The sequence below is a fragment of the Neophocaena asiaeorientalis genome, unplaced genomic scaffold, assembly GCF_003031525.2.
Source record: "Neophocaena asiaeorientalis asiaeorientalis breed wild unplaced genomic scaffold, Neophocaena_asiaeorientalis_V1.1 scaffold871, whole genome shotgun sequence".
Taxonomy (NCBI): domain Eukaryota; kingdom Metazoa; phylum Chordata; class Mammalia; order Artiodactyla; family Phocoenidae; genus Neophocaena; species Neophocaena asiaeorientalis.
Genome location: NW_020175454.1, coordinates 120,338 through 133,518, shown reverse-complemented (window position 1 = coordinate 133,518; position 13,181 = coordinate 120,338). Strand labels below are relative to the sequence as shown.

Genomic DNA, 13,181 nt, shown 5'->3' with positions numbered 1-13,181 from the left:
GTAGGAAGGATGGGTGGGTGGGTGGGTGGATGGATGGAGAGGACAAAGGTGGCCAGTGCTCTAACACTGGACCCTAGTTCAGTTCACTGGTCGCTGGGATTCTTGCAACCGTGAATGAAAAATATTGCCTGCCCTTTCAGTAAATAAAGGATGTTGCGGCCATGAGGCCACTACAGCCACTCCCAACGGTGCACCCTGGGGGGACTCAGGATGGAGAAAAACAGATGCTGGCCCCAGACATCTAAGGTGCACATCAAAGGAATGATTTCGATGAGCCCAGACTCTTGCATCTCCCCACACATAGAAACGCGCTAAACTCGTGCACTTGAAATGCCTGGTTTTCTGTAATTAACTGTGACCTTTTAATGTTCTGACCACCTGGTCTTTGTTGCAAAAACCCCTAGATACCCTGGCCCCTCCCTGACCTCTTGGAAGCAGTGCCTCAGAGCCTTCTGAGAGGCTGCCTCCCGGACTTAAGTCCTCAGCAAGTCCACCAAATAAAACATAATTCTCAACTTTTAGCTTGTACATTTTTTTCAGTCCACGCAACGCTTACCCGCTCCCCGCGTCGCCCTCAGAGTCCAGCTACAGGAGGCGAGAGCCCAGTCCCCGAGGATGAGTCCTTCTCTCGCCGACCTCTCAGGACTGGGCCCTGTCTGTGAGTCTGTATGGCAGCCCTCACGTGTTGGGGGCCTTGTGATGCGGACCACAGTCCTGGGCCTCCCCCGCCCCCAGCTGTCACCTGCCACTGGAAACTTCCAGTTGGCCATCGCTACACAGTTGGCTCTGGAGACCGTGCTTTTTCCTGGTTCTGTTCATCCCGGACAAACACCTTCCACTCTGTTCTGAATTACACCCCAGTTACCCTAAAGAGAAAAGGGAAGGCCCGCACGTTGGTGACAGACCTGAGGATGTCATTTCTGTGAAAGGAGGGACTCTCCTTTATCTCAGTTTTGTACCTTTATCTCCTGCTCTGAGACTGCCCTCTGCTCTGATCTTCACAACATCTGATTTTCTCCTCCTCACACAGGAAATAAGACCCCCCCATAGCATATAAGACCCCACCCCCCCATAGCATATCTCCTTAAAAGAACACTTGCACATCAACATCTAATGAATTCCCGGACTCTGAAACACAGGGAGCAGCATTTTCTCATCAGGCTATGTTGTCAATGAAATCTCCCCGCTCCCCCTGTTCCTAAGCAACCTTAGATAACCTCCCGTGGTACCCTGGGTCCTTTCTCATGGAGTGTATTTGATTCTTGTGATCTCATCATTAACAGGGCTAGACATGGATCATCTCTCCTGGTGACCTCACCTCCAGACCACTTCCAGTGACTGGGGTGGTGTCTGTCTCCTGTCGACCACCCCTTAGGTCTCTGTATCTGCAAACCCAAGCTCAGAGATGATTAACGTGTTGTAGTGCAGTCAGGGGAAGAGAAAGGAAGTCTCCGAGAGAACCACACACATAATACCTTTCCTTCCAAAGACTTGGAGAGGTGAGACTGGTACCGTTTACTAAAAAAAAGAAAAAATAATAAAAAAAAAATTCCAGCTCTAATTATGCAGATCTGGGGAGGAAATAATGTAGAGATTTAAGGAACGTTCTTGAGAAATAATGGGGAAGGCACCAAATCATGAAGACACTTTACTCATGTCTGCAGACTGGGAACAACCACCCTGAAAATATGGTCCATCTTTGCACAGAGTGAGGCGGGAGGGCCTTTGCTAAACCGACCTTCTGCTCCAGGAAACACTGTGTGTCTCTCTGCGATTGTATGATGGACCACACAGGCGAGGGGAAGTGGGAGATGAAATCGATCTTAACGCAGCAAGATTTAACCACAGCCTCCACTTTGGTGCTGACGGCTGGTGTATGGTTCAGCCTCTCCTGGACCCGCCAGGATCTCGTTGTCCTGGGGACCCCACCGGAGGGCTCTCTGATCTCCCCCAGGGAAAGTCCCGTGAGGACATTTGGCCACTCCTGTCTGGGCGTGTGCAGAGGGTGCCTCTTTGCACCAGGAGGCCACGTTCCCTTCAACTACCTTCCACAAGCCCTGCTGTACTGCCCTTAAAGCTCTCGCCCTGTTCTCGTGAGGGGACCCCACCCTCGCCCTCCCCAGGCTTTATGTCACCCTTTCTCCTCTTCCTTCAAAGCACTGCCATAAATTGTAGCACTCCTGTGATTTGCTTGTGCGTAGTGAAGACTTAACCTGACCCAGAGACAGGCCTGTCTTTGCCCTCTACTCCCGAGCGGTGACCTCCAGGCCCCTGCAGTGTCCTGCTTCATAGGCGTGTCTTTGTTTGCTTGGGGACGTTGGCTGCTCGACCCTTTAACGATGCGATTTATGATGGGGACTTTGGGACATGCCATATCAGTTCCAAACCCCAGGAGAAGTTGGAGACTACAAACATTAGTATCCTGAACGTCTGGAGGGGGCTGGAGACTAAAGGACAGCCACGTGGTTGAGTACCAATAATACTGGATGCTGAGGCTCAGGTGAGTTTCCCTAGTGGACAATATTCTGTGCATATTGTCACACATTGATGCGTGCATGCATGGGTGGGTGGCTGGTGGGCTGGCTGGCTGGATGATGGATGGGTGGCTGGATGGATGATGGATGGATGGATGGATGGATGGATGGATGAAATGGCTGGATGAATTGGGGGATGGATGGATGGATGGATGGCTGATGGATGGCTGGCTGGCTGGATGGTTGATGGATGGGTGGCTGGATGGATGATGGATGGATGGCTGGATGGATGATGGATGGATGGATGGATGGATGGATGAATAGGGGGGTGGATGGTTGAATTGTGCCCAGTATCTTCTCCTGTACCGGCATGCACCTCCAATATCATGGTTTTTCCTGCACTAGACTCACCCTGGGCTCCTGAGTTTACAGGACAGCTCCCTTAAGGCTGCAGGCACCTCCAAGCTAAGTCAACCCCCCTGGACTCACCTGCCTCCTTCCTCTTCCAAACTGCACCTTCTTCTGTTGGTTTCCCCTCAGGGCATGTCATTGACCTCACCCGGTGGCCAGAGCCTGGGACCTCAGAGTCATTCTTATCCCACCACCCCTGACCCTTGTGACCCAACCAGACACCCTTGATCAATCCCTGAGTCCTTTATCCCAGCCTAATCCCCTTTCTCCATCTTCGACACTGATGCAGTCACCCACCCCAAACTACTGATCGCACAGTCTGACGTCACCGTTGAGTACCACCGTATCATCACAACAGTGGGGGCAGGTAACATGTCTGCAGCATGAGGTCTTCATGTAACACTCAGAGAGTGAGTGGGTGGGTATGTCTGTGCCGGACTCAGCATAGAGGTTGCTGTAACGGCTCACTCCGCATCCTGCGTGTGTGCATTAGGGCTGCTGCCAGAAGCACTAATTGCACGCCTGCCTTTTATACCTACACGGACTATATATATATATATATATATATATATATATATACACACACACATATGTATATACACACATATGTACATTATATACGCATACTATATGTGTGTGTGTGGCCACACGCGCACGTATGCAGAACTTACACATATACTTTTGTATATCTGTGGGGAATAATTCTATAGTCTGAATTACCAACACTGAGGCTGAAGACTCCAAGAGAATGTGGGCACTTTAAAAATGGTAATTGCGAGATTTTGTGGAATTTACTTTTGAACATCGGCTAATTTGTACCGCCAGCACCAGCAGAGGTGAGAGTGCGTTTCTGCAGAGTCTTCAATTGTGGGGTGTCTTTTTCTTTCCATTGTGCTGCTTACGGCATGATAAATTGTGTAGAGAGTTCTGGAATAAATAAGAAATGATCTAATAGGAGACTGAGTGGCAGAAGGTGGACTCCATAAATAGGGGAATGTTCATGGGAAATGACTGGACCGATACTTTGCTGGGGATGGATGACCCTTCAGACCCTGGCTTCGCATCCAGACCAGAGGATTAATATGGCGGAGCTCTTGCCAGTGTTCATTAAGGAGGTGGGTGCGCCACCTGGTGGAAAGGGGTTGTTTTGAATAAAGTCTTGAGAGGCATGGATCTGTGAGGTGGATGGAGAGAGGGATGGCTGGATGGGTAGGTGGATGGATGGGCAGATGGACAGGTGGGTGAGTGGGTGGATGGAAGGATGGGTGGATGGATGGGTGAGTGGGCAGATAGGCTGATGAGTGGGTGGGTGGGTAGACCAATGGATGGGTGGATAGATGGATGGATGAAGAGACAGACAGATGGAGTGTAGAGGATGAATGGACAGATGAATGGACACACAGGTGGATTAATGGATGAATAGCCAGACAAATGGTTGGATGGATGGATGGATTGTTGGATGAAAGGACAGATAGGTCAATGGATGGATGGATAGATGTGTAGATGAATGGATGGATGGGTGTGTGGGTACATGGATGGATGAGTGATGGACAGACGAATGGGTGGATGGGTGGAGGGTGAATGGACACACAGATGGATAGGTGGATGGATGGATGGATGGATGGATGGGTTGTTGGATGAGTGGCTGGATGGGTCAATGGATGGATGTATAGATGGGTAGATGAATGGATGGATGGGTGGGTGGATGGATGGATGAACAGATAGATAGATATATGCATACATATGTACATACATTTATAGATGCCCATACTAACACCAGGCACTTTTCTCGAAGGAATGGATTAACAGGGTCCCTCGATATGGCTCAAAGTGAAAGGAATGCTGATACAGAGGGGGGAAGGTGTCTAACCTGGAGGGAAGTATCTAAGTATCTGAATCTAGATGGAAGCCAGAAATGGAGTATCTCTGGGTTCAGAAACAGGTGTCCAGCTTACTGTTCTCAATTCTCGTAGTACCTCATTGAATGCCTACATCCAGCATGAACCTGAGTACCTCTGTATCAGCTGTAATTAGTTACATGAAGATGAGGGCACAGCAGAGGAGGGTGGGTCTAATCTAATGTGTACGGGGCCCTTATGAGAAAAAGAGACGGAGACACACACACAGAGGGAGGACGATCCTTTGAGGACAGAGGCAGAGATGGCAGTGAGGCTGCCACAAGCCAAGGGACACTGGAGATTGCCAGCAAACCACCCAAAGCCAGGAGACAGACCTGGGACAGATCCTTCCTTGGAGCCCTCAGAAGGAACCCACCCAGCCCACACCTTGATTTCAGGCTTCTGGTCTGAAGGGGGTGCATTTCTGTGCTGTCTGGGGTAATGTGTTACAGCAGTCCTAAAAACTGAATCGAGTGATGATAAGAAAATCACTGCTTATTTAAGCACGAGAGGAGGTCATTTTCTGCGTGGGGTAAAGAGGCATGTTTTTCTGTGATTAAGGAGGGCTGAGGATCCATATGTTTATTCCAGATGTGGTAGTCATATATGGCTGGGTAACAAAGGGCTCCAAACGTAGAGGCTGTAAACAACACATGTTTACCATCTCCCAGTTTCCCTAAGTCAGGCGTCGAGGCACGGGCTAATGGCGTCCTCTGCTCAAGGTTCACCGGGCTGAAATCAAGGTGTCAGCCGGGGCTAGGGGTCTCACTGGGGGCTTGGGGCTCTCTTCAAAGCTCAGTGCTTTTTGGAAGAATTTCAGTTTCTTGTGTCGGGGCATTAAGACCGTCATCTCCCAGAAGCCACCTGCCAATCCCTGCCAAGTGGTATTTTTCCACCAGGCAGTTTGCTCCCTCGAGGCAACCAGGCAGTTCCTCTGCTGTTTCAAAGCTCTCCGACGTCTTAGCCCTGACTCCGACACCTGATTAGGTCAGGCCCATCCAGAATAATCTCTCCTTCCATTAGCTCGAATCAGTGGATTATAGACTTAAATTACAACCACAGAGTTCCTTCACCATTGCCATATAGTCCTGGGAGCGATATCTCATCCTATACCCAGGTTCCCGTCACGCTCAACGAGAGGGATTTATATACCCACGCATATATCAGCCAGGACAAAGGATTCGGGCTACAGGTAATTGGGAACTTTGTTTTTCTGTTTCTGGGGTACATTCCCTGGAGGAACATTTTGCTCAAAACTGTAAAAGGATTTTCCTTGAACATTTCCCAAATTATTACAATCATCTCTTAGTCTTGCCACTTCCAAAGAAGTGAATACCTCATTTCTTAATTCACTTTGCAAATTGCTTGGTAGAACGCAGCGGAAAAGCAGTTTCCAAATTTAACAGTTCTCCGGGGAAATAAGCAAGCCATCCACATGCAAGCAGCCTTTGGGAGAACGGCTTTCAAGGGAACACCAAACACCTTTGCGTTCTCCAGAAGAAGACAAAAGAAAACAGAAAAGATACATACCCCACTGAGAAGCCTGCCTGTGTTCAAAGAGGGACCCCCCCCCCTACCTGGGGGACCCTGGAGCCTCCATTTCCTCCTTGTCAGGTGGATGTCATGATTATATTTGACTATATGGGTAGCATTTAATTCGACTACATATCTCATCCATAGCAGACACCCAGCAAATACCCAGGAGCCTCTTTTCAAAACTCCACCTGACATAGGGTGGAGTTACCCACCCTCGCCCCTTGTGAAACAAATGCTTTGGCACTTTCCGTGTTGAAAAACAGAGGGTCTGTGCTCTTGTTCTCCGACCCTGGGTTGTTTATTTTTTAATAAATTTATTTACTTTTTTATTTTTGGCTGTGTTGGGTCTTCGTTGCTGTGCACTGGCTCTAGGCGCGCGGACTTCAGTAGTTGTAGCACGCAGGCTCAGTAATTGCGGCTCATGGGCTCTAGAGCGCAGGCTCAGTAGCTGTGGCGCACGGGCTTAGTTGCTCTGCCGCATGTGGGATCTTCCCAGGCCAGGACTCGAACCCGTTTCCCTTGCATTGGCAGGCGGATTCTTAACCACTGCACCATCAGGGAAGCCCCCAACCCTGGATTTTCAATGTGGGGACTTGTGACATATTTGGGGCATCAGAATCACATGCCTTGTGCAGCGCCTGGCATAAAGTGGGAGCTTAATAAATTGTCATTTGTTAATTTATATCATAAAATTATATGTATATTATTATGCATAAAATATGTGACATGTAGTTATGCAAAAGTTCATTACATATGAAATATGCTGATATAACGCCTAAAGCATATTGTTACTTATTTACATTTAAATTTTAGATATTATTAGGCTTCACCTTAAAATGATAAAGTATATGTCAAGTAAGTAAAAATAATCGATATGTAATTTGTGTCATTTTCAGATATTAAAAATAAATATTATAGAAAAATAAATGTTAAAATGTAAAACATTCAAAATGTAAAAATGCTATATGTTTACACTAACATTGTATTACATATGTAGATGTAATTACCTTATAATATAATAACGTTATGCAACGAATCAATTCCTATAGTAAATAAAATAATCAATATGTAATCAGGTAATAGTTGATAATGAAATTATATTACATATTATGTGCGATGCATAATTATAATAGTAATTTAGGCCCAAACACCTGGTCCCGATCCTAAGGCAGGTGGCCTCACACTCCTGCCCCAGGTGTGGCCTTGGGTTACCGGGACAACAGGCAGCGGCCCGGGACAGGGAAGGCGGCAACTGAGGGGCGGGGGGGACAGTTAGAGGCGCTGGAGGTACTGGGCACCGCGTAGGGTCAGCTGCGGGTATCAGGGCAGCGAAGGGGCTGGGGGTCGCGCCCACGATGCAGGAGAAGCCACGCAACAGGGAAGCTGGGAGTATCAGGGCTCCCGGCAGACAGGCGGGGGAGGGGGGAGGGTGTCCGGGGCTCTGGTTCGGGCCCTCCCTGCGGCCTTTGGGGTCCTGTGGAGCGGGGAGTCACAGGTCTCAAACCAGGCCAGAGCTCCTCTGCGGTGCCCCTGCCCCTGACCCTGCCACGTGGCTTTCTTCCAGCTGGGACGCCCGCACCCCTGGGGTTCCTCCTAGATCTGGGGCGGGAGCTCCGAGAGCTAGCAGGTGGGCGGGCAGACCGGCTGAGGCCGCCACCTCTAGGGCTTGGTGTCCGTGGGTCAGGCTTTCTGGAAGCAGGCACGTCTCCCAGCAGGTGGGAAGAGCTGGGGGAGGAGGGGAGGAGGGGCTCCCTCCCCTCCCCCGGTTTCCGAAAGGTCACTTTTTATGCTTTATCTGGGAACAGAGAGGGTGCCTCTGCCCACAGTGGGGAAATTGAAGTCGATGGCCCTTGGCTGTTTTTTTCAGCCTGAAACTTCCTTCCTGTTTCTTCCGTGGAAACACAGGGCCACCTCCTCCACAGACCCTCCCAGATGGCTGTCCTGGGCCGTCCCTTCCCTCCCCCGTCAGGTGTGTGCACCCTCTGGTGGAGGTGGCAGGTGGAGCCGGCCTGCCCCGTGTTCGCTGAGGGCAGGGACCAACCCCGCCGAGCTGGGCTCCTGCTGCCCTGGCCCCGGGAGAGCTGCCTCTGGGTACTGGGGGCAGGTCAGCGCTGCTGGAGGAGTCTGGCTGCCAACTATGCCTAAACGTTTTGTTGGCCCGTTTTCTCCCCTGCTTTAGTGTAATCTCATTAAAAGCACCAACGTCTCGGGCCGAGGGCCTTTCCCTCTGTAGAGGCCCGTGTGCCTGACGTACAGAGAGCGAGCAGACTTGCCTCCCTGCTCCGGGCCCACGGCACCGGCCAGCCTGGGACACCTCGGCCCGGCGCCTGGCCCTGACCCGTCGCGCACGCGTGTTTTTCAGGCCCGAGGTCCCGGCTATGGCTGCGGCTACCATCGTGCACGACACGTCCGAGGCGGTGGAGCTGTGCCCTCCCTACGGCCTGTACCTGAAGCCCATCACGAAAATGACCATCAGCGTGGCGCTCCCGCAGCTGAAGCAGCCGGGCAAGTCCATCTCCAACTGGGAGGTGATGGAGCGCCTGAAGGGCATGGTGCGCGACCACCAGTTCTCCGCGCTGCGCATCTCCAAGAGCACCATGGACTTCATCCGCTTCGAGGGCGAGGTGGAGAACAAGAGCCTGGTCAGGGCCTTCCTGGCCTGCCTGGACGGCAAGACCATCAAGCTCAGCGGCTTCTCCGACATCCTCAAGGTGCGCGCCGCCGAGTTCAAGATCGACTTCCCCACCCGCCACGACTGGGACTCCTTCTTCCGGGACGCCAAGGACATGAACGAGACGCTGCCCGGCGAGCGGCCCGACACCATCCACCTGGAGGGGCTGCCCTGCAAGTGGTTCGCCCTGAAGGAGTCTGGCTCCGAGAAGCCCAGCGAGGAGGTGCTGGTCCGGGTGTTTGAGCGCTTCGGGGAGATCCGCAACGTGGACATCCCCATGCTGGACCCCTACCGCGAGGAGATGACGGGCCGCAACTTCCACACCTTCAGCTTTGGGGGCCACCTGAACTTCGAGGCCTACGTGCAGTACCGCGAGTACGCGGGCTTCATCCAGGCCATGAGCGCCCTGCGCGGCATGAAGCTCATGTACAAGGGCGAGGACGGCAAGGCCGTGGCCTGCAACATCAAGGTGAGGGAGGGGCCCCTGCAGCGCGGGCCGGGCCCCGTGGAGAAGGTCCCAGCGGCAGGCCGCGTCCTGCAGGACGGCAGCCGCGGGCAGGGGAGCGGGCGGCCCCCGAGCTTCTCTCACAGAGCCTGCGTCTTCAGGGGGCGCGAGGGAGACGGTCGGGCGCGCTCTGGGACGAGCTCCAGCCGGGCCCCCAAACGTCCCTTGAAACGAGGCGACGGTTCTTTTACGGCCGCGCACTGTGCCCCGTGCCGCCTGGGCGGGGCAGGCGCGGCAGCCGGCCTCGGGGCCCCGGGGCCCTGTGGCAGGAGGGGAGAGGGGCGCGTTTCCCGCCGGTACCGGGGCAGGGCGTCGGGCCTCCGGGTACGCTCGTGCTCCCGGCGCTGTCCCTGTGGTTCGTGGTCCCCGTCCCCTCTCGGGAGGAGTCGGGTCCTGAGCGCTGACCGTGAGGCTCGGGGCCCGCGGCCACGCAGGAGAGGGCGTCCCGGGAGCCCCTTCCCTGCGCTGAGTCTGGGGGAGCCGGCCTCGCGCGGGCGGGGCTGTCGCCCGACCCGCCCCAACCTGCCCCGTTCTCCCTCTGAAGGTTTCTTTCGATTCGACCAAACACTTGAGCGACGCCTCCATCAAGAAACGGCAGCTCGAGCGGCAGAAGCTTCAGGAGCTGGAGCAGCAGCGGGAGGAGCAGAAGCGCCGGGAGAAGGAGGCGGAGGAGAGGCAGAGAGCCGAGGAGAGGTGCGTGCGGCCCGGGCCGCCTCGGGGCTCCCGCCTGGGCCCCGTGTGCGCATGTGCGGGCGCGGGCGGCGGCGGCGGCGGGGCCAAGCCCCCTACCCGCGAGGCCCTGCCCAGTGCCCTGGACGGGCCTTCCCCCTCCGAGCCTCCCTGAGTGCCATGCGCGGGTCCTGCTGGCACAGGCACGGAGTGTTGGCTGTTTTGCAGGTTTTTGCGTTCAGGCTGAAGCTGCTTTTAAGTGAAGTAGCGAACTGATGACGTTGGCGGGTTTTAGCAAAAACGCCTCATTTAGGAGGTCTGTAAAGTAACTGAGGTTCACGCGTCGAATGGCAAACTCGGGGGACGACCTTTCCCCCTTTTATCTTTTGCTTTGTGAGTTATAAAAGCAACCTGACCAACGATACTACCTGCATTTTAGAAAACAAGGAAAGATTCTTCTTGGTCCATCACGGCTGCTGTGCGCTTGGTGTTTCTTTCCAGCGTGCGTGCGTGTGCGCGTGCGCGTGTTACAGTCACGGTGTCGTGTGTTTTGCAGTGTTGTTCAGTCTTAGGTGTGCGTGATCTGGGCAGTTCATTGTTCACCAGTCTGTTTACCTGTTGGCTGAAGTGACTTACCTTGTGCCCCGGCTGTCGGATTCCTGTTTCGTTTTCCCTTCTTCACCGACAGCACTAACACAGATGCGGAGATGTCTCGGCGGGTAGTAGTTCCTTTGTCTGCACCGGAACCCAGTTTCAGGGTAGTGCGTCCAGACCATGCCGCTGTTCTCTTCTCAGCCCCACGTGGCTCCCGCGGGGAGGCGGGGATGTCTGGGCTGCGGACGAGGGTGTGGCCGTTGGTCGGGGGCCAGGAGCCCCGGAGTGAGGCCGTCGGTGCAGAGAGAGGAACGGGCGTCCGGGGAGTGTAGGCTGTGCTCGGTGCGTGGCTGCCCTCAGGAGGCGGCCCTTGGTGGGGACGGTTGGGATCGTGCAGTGAACCGGGCCACAGCGTCAGCACGGCCCCCTCAGGAAGAACCGGGAAGCGCGAGTGGCGTGCGGACCACCCACCCGCCCTTGTCCCAAACGGGCCTTGTCCTCCCTCTTCGAGGTGGGCCATGACCACAAGCCCCCGAGCTGGGGGGTGTAGAAGTTCCCCACGGCCTTCCTAAAGCAGCTCTGAGGTCTCGTTAAAGGCAATTTGCTTGACCTTATGGCAGGAAAAGCGGGTGGGGAAACGGGACTGAGAGTGGCCTTGGAGGACACAGAGCAGGACACGTCCTGGTGAGGACCCGGCCTCGCAGCCCCAGGGCGGCGCCTCGGCTGTGGCCACGGAGCGTGGCAGGGCTGGCCTGGCACGAGCGGTGGGCCCGGGAGGCGCCCAGGGTGAGCAGTGGTGGCCAGGGCTGTGGGGCGGAACCCCGGCGTCTGTGCCGCATCACGGGCGCGCGTCTCTGGGTCCTTCGGTGTTCATAGGAACAGAGTGCAACCGGCCAGTAGCGGTCGCGTTCCTGGTCGTGGCACGTCGGGGGCCATGAGCTCCACAGTTGAGAGCTGTGGTCACTTGAGGCCCGTGAGGCAGCTAGGACCCGCAGCTCTTGACGGACACCTGCTGCGGGAGGCCTTCAGGTGTGTGTGGCCTCCTGGACGCCGGCACCCTCGAGCTGTCCTGCTTCCCTGCGTTAGCCCGGCCTCGGTGCCCAGCCCGCCCCCCTCCTCCGCGTCCGGATGAGCTTGGGTCCTCCCGCCGCCTCCTCCGGGCCTGGCGCCCTGGGAGTGATGTCGGCTCTTCTGCAGACAGTCCGCCTTCTGGCCTCAGGGGTCTCCTCTGTGTCTGGTCCTAACCGCAGCGACCTCGCCTCTCTGCTGTGCCGGCCCCACCGGCAGCTCAGCGAACAGAAGCTCGCAGGAGATGCGGGTGTGCCGGGTGGACACATCCGTTGGTCTTCAGACCTTCCCTGGGGTCTGGAGCCGTCCTGCTTTCGGGGGCATCCTCATTTCCGAACGAGGAAGGATGTTGTTAGGGTCTAGGCTGGCGGGTGCGGTGCGGGGGTGTTTATGGAACAGTCGCTGTCTCCAGGGAGTGTGTACGCAGTGATCTCGAAAGGGTTTCCCCAGGCAGTGCATCCTCTCGGGACCCCTTGATCGGGGCAGACCGGGTCGGGTTTGTGTCCCCGTGCCTTTGTCGTTTCTACCACTTCCTATGAAAGGCCATGCGGTACAGTCTCTCGTGTTTGGTCTTGGCCTTAGCTCGCTGCTTCCGGAACCTTCCTGCGGCTGTGTACGTTGCCGATTCCCTCCCGCTCAGGGCCCGCGGGTTCCCGGGGTGTGAAAGCCCGGGCCGGGTGTCTCCGCTGCCGCTGGGGCTGGGGACGGGGACGGTCCAGCACGCTGGCTCTGCGCTCAGGGTGCGTGCGGCCAGCGGAGGGGCCTCGTCGCTCCGCGCCGCAGCCCTTTCCCCGTCCGTCCATCGTCACCCCTCCGCCAGCCGGGTTTCTTGTTCAAAACTCAGCGACCGCTGCGTCCTCCCTGGCCATCCATCCCTTTCTTCACGATTCCGGGCTGGGGTCGCACTCAGCGAGACTCTCCCGCGGATGACGCCGGAAACTCGCAGCCCCTGAGCGCCGCGCTCCTCGGGGTCCCCGGATGCGACTGAGGTTTCTCCGGGGAGGAAGCGCCGCGATGCCGAGCCCCGCGGCCGCCACCCCGGTGCCCTGTGGATGGCGCGTCCTCGCACGTGCGGCCCGCGGCCTCACGGAGCCCGTGTCTCGCTCGCGCAGGAAGCAGAAGGAGCTGGAGGAGCAGGAGCGCGAGAGGCGGCGGGAGGAGAAGCTGCGCAGGCGCGCGCAGAGGCAGCGGGAGCGCGAGCTGCGGCGCGGCCAGCGGAAGCTGGAGAGGCTGCAGGCGGAGGAGCAGCGGAAGCTGCAGGAGAAGATCCGGCTGGAGGAGCGCAAGCTGCTGCTGGCGCAGCGCAACCTGCAGTCCATCCGGCTCATCGCCGAGCTGCTGAGCCGCGCCAAGGT

The 13,181-nt window shown here is 55.7% G+C and overlaps 2 protein-coding genes across 2 annotated transcripts in view; one reads left to right on the top strand and one right to left on the bottom strand.

Moving 5' to 3' along the window:
• LOC112415223 (splicing factor 3A subunit 2-like) overlaps positions 1-2,862 on the bottom strand; it is a gene marked incomplete at its 3' end in the record, with an annotated part of 12,050 nt that extends 9,188 nt beyond the window's left edge. The window contains exon 1 of the mRNA XM_024768085.1: positions 2,594-2,862. Within this exon, the coding sequence (XP_024623853.1) occupies positions 2,594-2,862 (269 nt within the window). The remainder of the gene's footprint in view (positions 1-2,593) is intronic.
• Positions 2,863-8,266: 5,404 nt separating this feature from the next.
• The window catches only part of AKAP17A (A-kinase anchoring protein 17A), a 5,416-nt gene continuing 501 nt past the window's right edge, over positions 8,267-13,181 (top strand). Inside the window, exons 1-4 of the mRNA XM_024768102.1 lie at positions 8,267-8,288; positions 8,682-9,459; positions 10,040-10,188; positions 12,939-13,179. Of these exons, the coding sequence (XP_024623870.1) occupies positions 8,698-9,459; positions 10,040-10,188; positions 12,939-13,179 (1,152 nt within the window). The 5' untranslated portion in view covers positions 8,267-8,288; positions 8,682-8,697. The remainder of the gene's footprint in view (positions 8,289-8,681; positions 9,460-10,039; positions 10,189-12,938; positions 13,180-13,181) is intronic.